General features: G+C 39.3%; 1 protein-coding gene across 2 annotated transcripts in view; it reads left to right on the top strand.

Annotated features, from left to right (window-relative positions):
* The window catches only part of DEK (DEK proto-oncogene), a 39,059-nt gene that overhangs the window by 22,085 nt on the left and 1,762 nt on the right, over positions 1-15,212 (top strand). For both annotated transcript variants that reach the window (XM_030817365.1, XM_030817366.1), the window contains 3 exons: positions 4,580-4,715; positions 5,492-5,640; positions 14,923-14,991. In XM_030817365.1, coding sequence (XP_030673225.1) covers positions 4,580-4,715; positions 5,492-5,640; positions 14,923-14,991 — 354 coding nt within the window. The remainder of the gene's footprint in view (positions 1-4,579; positions 4,716-5,491; positions 5,641-14,922; positions 14,992-15,212) is intronic.

Here is a 15,212-nt window from a genome sequence, read left to right as displayed (position 1 = left end):
GTGCATGGCTTCGTATTCTTTCTAAAGCTTCTTGTTTATATACTTCTATCTTCAGAGTTCTCTCTAGAATTACTGATTTAGATCAGAATTTGATTTTAAGCAATAGCTTTAAGAAAGTTAATGAGTATAAATCCACTTGTGCTTATCAGAACTTAAAACTAAAAGCTATTAAAAACTTAATAATTGGAGGAATTGTCCTGTTGATTGCTTTATCTGGTTCCTGCCTTTACTGTATATAGCTCCAATAATTCATAATCCAGGAATCGGCAGGCAGTGTAGCCTGTATGCCAAGTCCAGCCTACGGCCTGTTTTTATACAGCCCTCAAGCTCAGAATAGTTTTTCCATTTTTAAATAATTGTTTAAAAAAATGAAGAATATGCAACAAAGATTATATGTAGCCAGGAAAGCTGAAAATATTTACTATCTGGCACTTAAAAGTCTTGGTGACAAATCTAGTCCGTAAATGTGCTTTTCATTTTATGTGGTATAGCTAGATGAGTCAGCTCTGGAGCTTCAAAAATATATACAGGTGCTCAGGAATCAGGAAGTTTGGCTGTAACACACTTGTTCTTACAGCTTCACAATACCTTCCATAAAGTAGAGAATGAATTGCAGGCCAAGTACTTTGAGAGTGTGGATTAATCAAATTGATGGTATTGTGAAAGATTTAGAGGAGGTAATTGCTAAGCTAGGTTTAGAATCGTGAGTGGGATTTTCCTAAGTACAGGGGAGGAAAGAAAGTAATGAAGATTTGAAAGTTCATGTAAAATTAAAGTGGACATGGTTTAACTTGCCTTCTCAGCTCTCCCTGTGTTTTTTTTCTGTTACTTCCAAATTCTGGTTACCCATATTTACCTTGACAGCCAAAAAATTGTCCATTGTGTCCTAATACCAAGGTATGTCCTTTGAGATGCCCCCATTTTCCAGAGACCTATTCCTCCTATACCTAATAACCTTCAGGGCAGCCGAAGTGATGAAAACCTGCAGGACTAAAGCACAAGATACAAATTCATTAGTAGTTTTACTGTTCAGCTTTCATGATTTCTTAACTTAGCATTAATCTAAAAAAGAGACTTTACCAAATTCCTACCTTAACTTTGTCACAGAAGAATTTACAGCTGGTGGCTAAAGATAAATGAAATTCTGTATAAATGACATGACATATTACTATAGATGTTTGTGGGCCATGTCGTATCTACCATAATGTAGTGAAGTGAGTGTGATATATCATGGCTAGTTATACAGTTGTTATTGAGCTTGTCTCACTGTGTTTATAATTTCCAGCCTGTGTATCTGCCCTGCTTTTAAAAAAAAGAAAATTATTTTTCTAGAGATAGGTTCTTCTGATTTTGCCCAGGCTGGTCTCGAACCTCTGGCCTTAAGTGCTCCTCCCATATCAGCCTCCTAAAGTGTTGGGATTACAGGATTGAGCCACTGCACCCTGCTTTTTGAAAACACTTAGTTTAAGTTATTGGAGGAAATTATATTTGCATAATGAAATAATTTCTCATTCTGCAAAAGGAAGCACTCAGTAATAATATTTAGTGTTTACTATTTGCCAGGTACTACCAAAAATACTTTCATGTGTTAATGTATCTACTCCCCATAAAACCATAGGAACTATTGTTTCTTTTGTTTTCTAAATGAGACAAGGGCCCAGAGATGTACTGGGGCTGGAATTTGAAACCAGGCAGCTTGCCGCTAGAGCCTGTACTCTTTGAACTATTATGTTGTATATTTTTCTTTGGTGCTTGTGCAGTATATTTGCAGTCTTTTAGAAATTTTAATAGATGACAGGCTAGTTGTCCGTTTAGAAAACCTGTAGAACATTATCCTTTACAGCAGATATGAAATGTAGAAAGATGTGGTTTTGTTATACAGAAGTAAAATTTTATGGAGATGGCTTGTTATTTATTATTGTAAATGTTTATGCTTTGACAAACTCACTACTCACAATTTGCAGGTTTTAAAATGATGCCATGTTGTGTATCACATCTAAAATTTTAATGGCAGGCTTTGGGGGTATTTTAAGGCTTTGGAGGTACTTTAATTATCTAATTCTGATTTTCTAATTTGAATGGAGATTGAGTAATTATTGATAATATTGTTGTTTCTTTTGCTCAACCTTCAACCCTTTCAGTAATAACTTAGTTTCTTGTACCTACAAGTCCAGATTTTATTACCCTTTAACTAAAAAATGATAATATAATCATGATTATTTTATTTTGTGTATTAAGTGTGCTAAAGAACTTAAGAATTTTTAGGATTCCCTTTCAGAGCGTAATATATAGTTCACATGAACTGGGTGGACACTTAATGAACCTTAAAACTTAGTTTATGTTCGTCGTAAAAAACAACGAATCATTGATACTTGTCCCATAGCCCTACACCATCTAGAACATCTCTTAGAATTAGGAAGTAAGTTAAAATGGCCTGTAAATCGCAAAAGTCCATGGGAAATTCATGTACTTAATTTTAGAAGCATGTCAACCCCTTGACACCTTAAAAATGTATTTTTTAGTAGCAGTTAAACTGCATGCTTCCCAGCCAGTGGTATATTATTGAAGTAGTGCAGGGTGATGATAGGCTTGTATAAATAGGTACAGTGATGGTATATTAGCAAAAAGAAAGACAAACAGTAAAATCCAGCCAGGTGAGGTGGTGTGTGCCTGTAGTCCCAACTACTCAGGAGCCTGAAGTGGGAGGATTGTTTGAGTCTAGCATGGGTAACATAGGGAGACCATCTCTTTAAAAAAAAAAAAAAGAAAAGACACTAAAATCCAATGAATAGCCTGAGGCCACTCTTGGAACAGATTGATCTGTGTACTTTAATCTAAAGGATAGGTTCAACACAGTGCTTATGTCTTTAAAAACAAGTTGATTTGGCCGGGCACAGTGGCTCACGGCTGTAATCCCAGCACTTTGAGAGACCAAAGTGAGTGGATCACCTGAGGTCGGGAGTTCCTGACCAGCCTGGCCAACATGGAGAAACCCCGTCTCTACTAAAAATACAAAAGTAGCCAGGTGTGGTGGCGCATGCCTGTAATCCCAGCTACTCAAGAGGCTGAGGCAGGAGAATCACTTGAACCCGGGAGGCATAGGTTGCGGTGGGCTGAGATCGTGCCATTGCACTCCCGCCTGGGCAACAAGAGCGAGACTCCATCTCAAAAACAAACAAACAAACAAAAAAAACAGGTTGATTTAGGATAACACTCAGGAATCAAGAGTGGTAAACATTTGGAGAAACATTCTGTCAAGTGATTGCAGTAGTTTTGGTGTGTAAAAGAATTTAAATTATCTTGGAATGTTTAATAGGATGCTTTTCCTTTGGGAATATTAATTAAACTAAGAATTAATGCTTTCTAATTTCACAGGCTCCACATGAGACAAAGTATGAACTCTGATTATGTCTTTTTTTTGAGACAGTCTCTCTCCTGGAGTGCAGTGTCGCAATCTCCGCTCACTGCAACCTCCGTCTTCAGGGTTCAAGCGATTCTCTTGCCTCAGCCTCCTGAGTAGCTGAGACTACAGGTGCCCACCACCACACCCAGCTAATTTTTGTATTTTTAGTAGAGACAGGGTTTCACCATGTTGGCCAGGATGGTCTCAATCTCTTGATCTCATGATCCACCCGCCTTGACCTCCCAAAGTGCTGGGATTACAGGCGTGAGCCACCACACCTGGCCTGTCATTTTCATCTATCCATATTTATGTGTTTTGTTTGTGTCTAATCACCTATGGGTTAGTGTTTAAGAACACAAGTTCTGGAGTCACATCTATATTTGAATCTTGCCTGTTTATTAATGTGACTGTGGACAAGGTAACTACACTGAGCCTTAGTTTCCTCATAGTCATAAGTATTTATTGAGCAACTACTGTATACCAGAGACTATTTTAGGAGTTAGGGAAACATCAGTGAACACAAGATTCTAGGCCAGGTGTGGTGGCTCATGCCTGTAATCCCAGCACTTTGGGAGGCCAAGGCAGGCGGATCATCTGAGGTCAGGAGTTCAAGACCAGCCTGGCCAACATGGCGAAACCTCATCTCTACTAAAAATACAAAAATTAGCCGGGTGTGGTGGCAAGCACCTGTAATCCCAGCTACTAGGGAGGCAGAGACAGGGGAATTCGCTTGAACCCGGGAGGGCAGAGGTTGCAGTGAACCAAGATCGTGCCACTGCACTCCAGCCAGGGTGATGGAGCGAGACTCTATCTCAAAAAAAAAAAAAAAAAAAAAAAGATTCCAGTTGAGAGAGAGGGAACATAAATAACAGAAGATAATATTATCTATATTTAGGGGTTCCCCCCAAGATTAAGTAATGCATATATAGTTTATCTATAGTGTTGAATAAATAGGGGCAACTCTTTTGTGTGTGTGATTGTGATTTGTCGTGCTTAGACTTGTGTTGGGGTAAAATTGTTGTATATTAGTCATCTCCCAAAAGTAATTTTTAATTGGTGATACCAAATACATTAATTTTCTTTAATATTATTAAGGGGTATAGGGGAAGTAGAGGGATGGGATGGGATAGCATTGAATCTTATCAGTATGTTTACTTTTGCTTTCCTTTGTAACAGCCACCAAAAAAGACAGCCAAAAGAGAAAAACCTAAACAGAAAGCTACTCCTAAAAGTAAAAAATCTGTGAAAAGTGCCAATGTTAAGAAAGCAGATAGCAGCACCACCAAGAAGAATCAAAACAGTTCCAAAAAAGGTATGTTAGAAATAACATTAATCAGCAACTTTAAAGATATAGCATATATTAATATGTTGTACATAGTATTTAAGTGTGTGGGGGAGACAGGTAAACTGCAGAGAACATTGTGGGGAGAATACAGGTTGAATATCCCTTATCTGAAATGCTTGGGACAGGAAGTGATTCGATTTTGCAACATATATATATATAGAGAGAGAGAGAGAGAGAGAGAGATATCTTGGGGATGAGACCCAGTCTAAACATGAAATTCATTGATGTTTCATATTCATTCTTACATAGCCTGAAGGTAGTTTAATATTTTAACTAAATAAATTATTTATTGCAGTGGTGCCATTACAGCTCACTGTAGCCTTGAACTGCTGGACTCAAGCGAGTCTCCTACCTTGGCCCCCCAGAGCACTGGGTTTAGAGGCCTGGACCACCGCCCTTGGCCTGAAACCAAGTTTTGACTGTGACCTGTCACATGAGGTCGGGTGTGGAATTATCTCCTGGTGGTGTCATGTTGGTGCTCTGAAAAGCTGGATTTTGGAACATTTCACATTTTGGATTTTTGGATTAGGGATGCCCAACCTGTATACCAGTTTTTCATAGTTTTTGATTTTTCAAATTGACATAAAATTTGTATGCATGTTTTATGGGTAACCTATAGAGTAGTGATTTATAATTTTTTTGATCCAATACCCCCTTTGAGAATCTGTTGAAAGCTTAAAATTCATCTCAGCCTTTGTTAAATATTTACTATGTAAGAAAAATTATTATTATGTTACTTTTAGAAAGTGAGTCTGAGGATAGTTCAGATGATGAACCTTTAATTAAAAAGTTGAAGAAACCCCCTACAGATGAAGAGTTAAAGGAAACAATAAAGAAATTACTGGCCAGTGCTAACTTGGAAGAAGTCACAATGAAACAGATTTGCAAAAAGGTAATTAGACAAATGTTTAGATTATTTTGCTTTTAGTACAAAAATTCTTTAACTTATCTCTTAATTTGAAGCTAAATACTTATATTCATTCACTTATTGAAGAAAGATTTATTGAACTACTATATGCCAGATCTTACAGGTGCTGGGATACCACTTTAAATAAAATAGTCAAAGTCTCTGTCCTAATGGAGTTATTTTATAAATAACGTTAGAGTGAATAAAGTTAGAGTGAATAAAATTATAGTGACACATTCCAAACCACATAGGAAACTTTCTGATCTGTAGGTTGTTTCTATTGATGCATCCTTAGTTTATGTTAGTTTAAAGAAGCAAAATCTCATGAACTGCCTTATTCTCTTGTTAGTGTGATAAATGAGCTGTTATAGATTAGGTTCTTAACTCAGACTTCTGTAGCGTTTTTCTAATATTTCTAATACTTCTCAGGAAATAAAGTGGCCTAGTCTTGAATATGATTCCGTAGGGATTCTATGGAAATTTTAGAAACTTGTCTGTTGTGGTAAAATAATATTACAATTTGGAATGTACCAAAAGTGAAATAGTCTGCTTTTTTAAAGGACATTGATTATTTTGTTTATTCATTCACCATTCATTGATTCTCTACTACATTTCAGGCACTGGGCTAAATGTTACAGGTAGAAGATAGATGTGGTGGCTCACGCCTGTAATCCCAGCACTTTGATAGGCCGAGGCAGGAGGACTGCTTGAGCCCAGGAGTTCAAGACCAACCTGGGCAGCATAGTGAGATACCGTCTCTACCAAAAAAAAAATTTTTTTAACGTTACAGGTGGAACCAGAGAAGCCATTACTTAGCTTTCAAGAGGAGCTCACAGTCTAGTGGGGTAGAAAGAGATAAATATTTTAGTAATTAAAATATTGTAAGTGAGGGCTGTGTTACGAGAATATGGAAGGTGCTGCAGCACCATGGAACAAGCACCCTACTGGAGGCTGGGGGAATCTGGAAAAGCATCTTGGAAGAGCTCTTAACTGAATTTCCTAGTGGAGCATCACCCATTCCATACAGTTGAGGAACAATAACACATTAACCAAAATGATAATTGCAAGGAATAGTATTAGTTCAACATGTCTCAAGACTAGGATTGGAAAGAAGTCCTCACAGAAGGATATTATTAGAGTTTTGCAGATCTTAAATATGCCATGTTAGAGTTTGAGTGTCTTCCTGAAATAAATGAGGAATTCAGAGGCTGTGTAGATTATTGAGAGAGACTTAGCCAGGGGCACAACACAATCATATTTTTTAAAAGTTATCCTAGAAACATTAAGAACAATGGAATAGCAAAGGATGAGATGAGAGAGGCAGGACACCCAGTTATGTCATCATTAAAATGACAGTGTGGAGTGGAGAGGAAGTCAAAGAGAAATTAGTTCTGTCCATTAGAAGGATTTTTGTGAATATCTTCATGTAATTTTTTAAAGGGATTTATAACGGAGAGGTCAGGTGAGAAGGACCTGACCTTTTTTGGAATCTGCAATTAGGAGACGATGACATAGGGTGGTAGAAGCAAGAGTTATTAACGAATAGTGAAGAAAATGAACAAAGTAAATCTTCTGTTTCAAGCAGCTGTCTTTGGAAGGAAAATAGTAGGTAAATGGGGGTAGGTGAGAAAGTTTTTAGTGGATAGTAGGGGTGGAGGGGAAAAAGCATTTTGGTGGGAAAGGAGAAGTTACAGGAGAGGTGAAGGGTGGTCCTGTGGAGGCACAGAAAATTAAGAATCATTGATGAATCCAGATACTACTGGAGGGGAAAGAGCTGTTAGAAAATTGAAGGAATTCATAATAATGGCTTTTTGGCTGACAGTAGCAGTGTGAGACACTTGAATAAGGAGATGAAACTACCATTGGTGGAAATGAAAGGAGAGCCTGACTGGGAGCTTCAGGGGGAGGAGCCTTTGGAGATGAATGCTGTGAACTGAAAATGAGACCAGTCTCTTCAAAGCTACATTCCCACATCAATCTGTAGCCTGGGCTTAACCATAGAAAAATGAGTAGTTAGACCAATTCGGTTTGAGGTTTTGCGGGGAAAGAACAAGGCGCAAACAATTTTTTTTTTTTTTTAATACTTTAAGTTCTAGGGTACATGTGCATAATATGCAGGTTTGTTACATATGTATCCATGTGCCATGTTGGTGTGCTGTACCCATTAACTTGTCATTTAGCATTAGGTATATCTCCTAATGCTATCCGTCCCCCGTCCCCCCCACCCCACAACAGGCCCCAGTGTGTGATGTTCCCCTTCCTGTGTCCAAGTGTTCTCATTGTTCAATTCTCACCTATGAGTGAGAACATGCAGTGTTTGGTTTTCTTGTGATAGTTTTGTGATAGTTTGCTGAGAATGATGGTTTCCAGTTTCATCCATGTCCTTACAAAGGACATGAACTCATCCTTTTTTATGGCTGCATAGTATTCCGTGGTGTATATGTGCCACATTTTCTTAATCCAGTCTGTCGTTGATGGACGTTTGGGTTGGTTCCAAGTCTTTGCTGTTGTGAATAGTGCCGCAATAAACATACATGTGCATGTGTCTTTATAGTAGCATGATTTATAAGACTGGGTATATACCCAGTAATGGGATGGCTGGGTCAAATGATATTTCTGGTTCTAGATCCTTGAGGAATCGCCACACTGTCTTCCACAATGGGTGAACTAGTTTACAGTCCCACCAACAGTGTAAAAGCATTCCTATTTCTCCACATCCTCTCCAGCACCTGTTGTTTCCTGACTTTTTAATGATCTCCATTCTAACTGGTGTGAGATGGTATCTCATTGTGGTTTTGATTTGCATTTCTCTGATGGCCAGAGATGATGAGCATTTTTTCACATGTCTGTTGGCTGCATAAATGTCTTCTTTTGAGAAGTGTCTGTTCATATCCTTTGCCCATTTTTTGATGGGGTTGTTTGATTTTTTCTTGTAAATGTAAGTTCTTTGTAGATTCTGAATATTAGCCCTTTGTCAGATAAGTAGATTGCAAAAATTTTCTCCCATTGTGTAGGTTGCCTGTTCACTCTGATGGTAGTTTCTTTTGCTGTGCAGAAGCTCTTTAGTTTAATTAGATCCCATTTGTCAATTTTGGCTTTTGTTGCCTTTGCTTTTGGTGTTTTAGACATGAAGTCCTTGCCCATGCCTATGTCCTGAATGGTATTGCCTAGGTTTTCTTCTAGGGTTTTTATGGTTTTAGGTCTAACATTTAAGTCTTTAATCCATCTTGAATTAATTTTTGTATAAGGTGTAAGGAAGGGATCCAGTTTCAGCTTTCTACATATGGCTAGCCAGTTTTCCCAGCACCATTTTTATTAAATAGGGAATCCTTTCCCCATTGCTCGTCTTTGTCAGGTTTGTCAAGGATCATATGGTTGAAGATTTGTGGTGTTATTTCTGAGGGCTCTGTTCTGTTCCATTAGTCTATATCTCTGTTTTGGTACCAGTACCATGCTGTTTTGGTTACTGTAGGCTTATAGTATAGTTTGAAGTCATGTAGTGTGATGCCTCCAGCTTTGTTCTTTTTGCTTAGGATTGTCTTGGCAATGCGGGCTCTTTTTTTATTCCATAAGAACTTTAAAGCTGTTTTTTCTAATTATATGAAGAAAGTCATTGGCAGCTTGATGGGGATGGCATTAAATCTATCAATTATCTTGGGCAGTATGGCCATTTTCAAGATACTGATTCTTCCAGTCCTTGAGCATGGAATGTTCTTCCATTTGTTTGTGTCCCCTTTTATTTTGTTGAGCAGTGGCTTGTAGTTCTCCTTGAAGAGATCCTTCACATCCCTTGTAAGTTGGATTCCTAGGTATTTTATTCTCTTGGAAGCAATTGTGAATGGGAATTCACTCATTATTTGGCTCTCTGTTATTGGTGTATAGGAATGCTTGTGATTTTTGCACATTGATTTTGTATCCTGAGGCTTTGCTGAAGTTGCTTATCAGCTTAAGGAGATTTTGGGCCGAGACGATGGGGTTTTCTAAATACACAATCATGTCATCTGCAAACAGGGATAATTTGACTTCCTCTTTTCCTAATTGAATACCCTTTATTTTCTTTCTCCTACCTGATTGCCCTGGCCAGAACTTCTAGCACTATGTTGAATAGGAGTGGTGAGAGAGGGCATCCCTGTCTTGTGCCAGTTTTCAAAGGGAATGATTCCAGTTTTTTCCCATTCAGTATGATATTGGCTGTGGGTTTGTCATAAATAGCTCTTACTAATTTGAGATATGATGCATCACTACCTGATTTATTGAGAGTTTTTAGCATGAAGGGCTGTTGAATTTTGTCAAAGGCCTTTTCTGCATCTGTTGAGATAATCATGTGGTTTTTGTCTTTGGTTCTGTTTATATGATGGATTACGTTTGTTGACTTGCGTATGTTGAACCAGCCTTGCATCCCAGGGATGAAGCCCACTTGATCATGGTGGATAAACTTTTTGATGTGCTGCTGGATTCAGTTTGCCAGTATTTTATTGAGGATTTTTGCGTCAATGTTCCTCAAGGATATTGGTCTAAAATTCTCTTTTTTTGTTGTGTGTCTGCCAGGCTTTGGTATCAGGATGATGGTGGCCTCATAAAATGAGTTAGGGAGCATTCCCTCTTTTTCTGTTGATTGAAATAGTTTCAGAAGGAATGGTATCAGCTCCTCCTTGTACCTCTGGTAGAATTCAGCTTTGAATCCATCTGGTCCTGAACTTTTTTTGGTTGGTAGGCTGTTAATTATTGCCTCTATTTCAGAGCCTGTTATTGGTCTAATCAGGGATTCAACTACTTCCTGGTTTAGTCTTGGGAGGGTGTATGTGTTGAGGAATTTATCCATTTCTTCTAGATTTTCTAGTTTATTTGCATAGAGGTGTTTGTAGTATTCTCTGATGGTAGTTTGTATTTCTGTGGGATCGGTGGTGATATCCCCTTTATCATTTTTTATTGCATCTGTTTGATTCTTCTCTCTTTTCTTCTTTGTTAGTCTTGCTAGCGGTCTATCCATTTTGTTGATCTTTTCAAAAAATCAACTCCTGGATTCATTGATTTTTTTGAAGGGTTTTTTGTTTCTCTGTCTCCTTCAGTTCTGCTCTGATCTTAGTTATTTCTTGCCTTCTGCTAGCTTTTGAATGTGTTTGCTCTTGCTTCTCTAGTTGTTTTAATTGTGATGTTAGGGTGTCAATTTTAGATCTTTCCTGCTTTCTCTTGTGGGCATTTAGTGCTATAAATTTCCCTCCACACGCTGCTTTAAATGTGTCCCAGAGATTGTGGTATGTTGTGTCTTTTTTTCTCATTGGTTTCAAAGAATATCTTTATTTCTGCCTTCCATTTTGTTATGTACCCAGTAGTCATTCAGGAGCAGGTTGTTCAGTTTCCATGTAGTTGAGTGGTTTTGAGTGAGTTTCTTAATCCTGAGTTCTAGTTTGATTGCACTGTGTCTGAGAGAGAGTTTCTTATAATTTCTTTTCTTTTACATTTGCTGAGGAGTCCTTTACTTCCAACTATGTGGTCAGTTTTGGAATAAGTGTGATGTGCTGAGAAGAATGTATATTCTGTTGATTTGGGGTGGAGAGTTCTGTTGATGTCTGTTAGGTCCGCTTGGTGCAGAGCTGAGTTCAATTCCTTGGATTGGATATCCTTGTTAACTTTTTGTCTTGATCTTTCTAATGTTGACAGTGGGGTGTTAAAGTCTCCCATTATTATTGTGTGGGAGTCTAAGTCTCTTTGTAGGTCACTCAGGACTTGCTTTATGAATCTGGGTGCTCCTGTATTGGGTGCATATATATTTAGGATAGTTAGCTCTTCTTGTTGAATTGATCCCTTTACCATTATGTAATGGCCTTCTTTGTCTCTTTTGATCTTTGTTGGTTTAAAGTCTGTTTTATCAGAGACTAGGATTGCAACCCCTGCTTTTTTTTGTCTTCCATTTGCTTGGTAGATATTCCTCCATCTTTTTATTTTGAGCCTATGTGTGTCTCTGCATGTGAAATGGGTCTCCTGAATACAGCACACTGATGGGTCTTGACTCTTTATCCAATTTGCCAGTCTGTGTCTTTTAATTGGAGCATTTAGCCCATTTACATTTAAAGTTAATATTGTTATGTGTGAATTTGATTCTGTCATTATGAAGTTAGCTGGTTATTTTGCTTGTTAGTTCATGCAGTTTCTTCCTAGCCTTGATGTTGTTTACAATTTGGCATGTGTCTGCAGTGGCTGGTACCGGTTGTTCCTTTCCATGTTTAGTGCTTCCTTCAGGAGCTCTTCTAAGGCAGTCCTGGTGGTGACAAAATCTCTCAGCATTTGCTCGTGTGTAAAGGATTTTATTTCTCCTTCACTTATAAAGCTTACTTTGGCTGGATATGAAATTCTGGGTTGAAAATTCTTTTCTTTAAGAATGTTGAATATTGGCCCTTACTCTCTTCTGGCTTGTAGAGTTTCTGCCAAGAGATCCGCTGTTATTCTGACGGGCTTCCCTTTGTGGGTAACCCGACCTTTCACTCTGGCTGCCCTTAAACATTTTTTCCTTCATTTCAACTTTGGTGAATCTGGCAATTATGTGTCTTGGAGTTGCTCTTCTCGAGGAGTATTTTTGTGGCGTTCTCTGTATTTCCTGAATTTGAATGTTGGCCTGCCTTGTTAGATTGGGGAAGTTCTCCTGGATATTATCCTGAAGAGTGTTTTCCAGTTTGGTTCCATTCTCCTCGTCACTTTCAGGTGCATCAATCAGATATAGATTTGGTCTTTTCACATAGTCCCATATTTCTTGGAGGCTTTGTTTGTTTCTTTTTACTCTTTTTTCTCCAAACTTCTCTTCTCGCTTCATTTCATTCATTTGCTCTTCAGTCACTGATACTCTTTCTTCCAGTTGATCGAATCAGCTACTGAAGCTTGTGCATGTGTCACGTAGTTCTCGTGCCATGGTTTTCAGCTCCATCAGGTCATTTAAGGACTTCTCTACACCGGTTATTCTAGTTAGCCATTCGTCTCATCTTTTTTCAAGATTTTTAGCTTCTTTGCGATGGGTTTGAACATCTTCCTTTAGCTCGGAGAAGTTTGATCGTCTGAAGCCTTCTTCTCTCAACTCATCAAAGTCATTCTCCGTCCAGCTTTGTTCCGTTGCTGGCGAGGAGCTGTGTTCCTTTGGAGGAGAAGAGGCGCTCTTATTTTTAGAATTTTCAGTTTTTCTGCTCTGGTTTCTTCCCATCTTTGTGGTTTCATCTACCTTTGGTCTTTGATGATGGTGACATACAGACGGGGTTTTGGTGTGGATGTCCTTTCTGTTTGTTAGTGTTCCTTCTAATAGTCAGGACCCTCAGCTGCAGGTCTGTTGGATTTTGCTGGAGGTCCACTCCAGACCCTGTTTTGCCTGGGTATCACCAGCGGAGGCTGCAGAACAGCAAATGTTGCTGCCTGATCCTTCCTCTGGAAGCTTCGTCTCAGAGAGGCACCCGGCTGTGTGAGGTGTCAGTCGGCCCCTACTGGGAGGTGTCTCCCAGTTAGGCTACTCAGGGGACAGGGACTCACTTGAGGCAGTCTGTCAGAGGTGGAGTCTGCAGAGGCAGGCCGGCCTACTTGAGCTGTGGTGGGCTCCACCCACTTTGACCTTCCTGGCCTCTTTGTTTACTACTCAAGCCCCAGCAATGGCAGGCACCCCTCCCCGAGCCTCGCTGCCACCTTGCAGTTAAATCTTAGACTGCTGTGCTAGCAATGAGTGAGGCTCTGTGGGCGTGGGACTGTCCAAGCCAGGCATGGGATATAATCTCCTGGTGTGCCATTTGCTAAGACCATTGGAAAAGTGCAGTATTAGGGTGGGAGTGACCCGATTTTCCAGGTGCCGTCTGTCACAGCTTCCTTTGGCTAGGAAAGGGAATTCCCTGACCCCTTGCACTTCCCAGGGAGGTGATGCCTTGCCCTGCTTCAGCTCACGCTTGGTTGGCTGCACCCACTGTCCTGTACCCACTGCCCGACAAGCCCCAGTGAGATGAACCCGGTATCTCAGTTGGAAATGCAGAAATCACCCATCTTCTGCGTCACTCACAGTGGGAGCTGCAGACTGGAGCTGTTCCTGTTCGGCCATCTTGGAACCTCCCGGGACAAACAATTAGAGTAATTTAAATGATTGACCATATTTTAGGGGGTTGGCGTACTACAGCCTGTGGGCCAAATCCATTCTATCTTTGTCACCTGGTTTTGTAAGCAAAATTTTATTGTAATACAGTCACATCTATTAATTTAACTATTGTCTATGGCAGCATTGCCACTACAATGCATAGTTGAGTAGAAACTGAGTGGCAGAGTTGAAACTATTTGTACCATCTAGCCCTTTACAGAAAAAGTTGCTGACCCTGAACTATACAGTGGAAGTAAAGCCTGCAGGGTGCTTACAGACTGTGAGCTTATAGAGTCAGGACCTGAATCAAGCAGCAAGTATAATAGGACTGAGAAAATTGACAAAAGGGAGAAATTTAGAGTCAAATTTTAGGAGTAGAGGACTCTTGAGACCACCTGGGTCTTAGGATTTAACTTCAGGGAGGGACTGAGCAGTGGAGTAGAGGAAGCAGTTCATTGCGTTTCAGGTTGTGGAATCGGTAGGTAGGGTGTTGGATAATAACAAGGGTTGGAGAAGAAAGAAGCTTTCTCTAAAAGACACTTGGCGGATAACTTGCCAACGTAAAGAACTTAGTTCCGTTATCTAAGATCTATCTAGATGTTTTCTTTACCCATGTTTGTTGGGGTTTTTTTTGTTTTTGAGACAGGGTCTTGCTCTGTGGTCCAGGCTGGAATAGAGTGCCACCAACACAGCTCACTGCAACCTCAACCTCCTGGGCCCAAGCCATCCTCCTGCCTCAGCCTCCTCAGTAGCTGGGACTACAGGCATGCATCACCATGCCTGGCAACTTTTTAAATTTTTTGTAGACACAAGGTCTCGCCAGGTTGCCTGAGGCTGGTTTCGAATTCCTGGGCTCAAGTGATCTTCCCACCTAGGTTTCCCAGAGTGTTGGAATTACAGGCATGAGCCATCACATCTGGCTTGTTTATTGTTAATTCATTCCAAACTGTCAGCCTGAAAACACTGAGAATGTTTGCATGCTAGTTTTCCACATCATATACAGTATTATTAAAATACTCATTTGGAATAGAATTCCATATGGGTGAACCAGAGTACTGTTGGGATGGTTGTGGCTATTTGCACGTAGGTGATTTCCTGATTTTATTCAAAGACAGTATTACTGGATTTTAAAATCTGCTTTTAACATTATTTTTCCTTTACACTGTACATAGGTCTATGAAAATTATCCTACTTATGATTTAACTGAAAGAAAAGATTTCATAAAAACAACTGTAAAAGAGGTAAATATTTCAGTCTTTCAAGTTTGACTTTAGAAATATAAAAGTAATTACATAAAATACTCCATATTTTTCAAAATATTCATGTCACTAAATATCACATTTAATCCTCACATTTGTTCATAATAGGGAAATATATTTCTTCTCATTCCCACTTTAAAGCTTAAAATTAAAGTTTGAACAATAAGTGATAAGACCTGAACTCAGATTATGATGTGGCCTCA

Source organism: Nomascus leucogenys, chromosome 8 (genome assembly GCF_006542625.1).
Source record: "Nomascus leucogenys isolate Asia chromosome 8, Asia_NLE_v1, whole genome shotgun sequence".
Lineage (NCBI taxonomy): Eukaryota > Metazoa > Chordata > Mammalia > Primates > Hylobatidae > Nomascus > Nomascus leucogenys.
The sequence above is the reverse complement of the archived record's forward strand: the minus strand, read 5'-3'. Positions and strand labels throughout refer to the sequence as shown.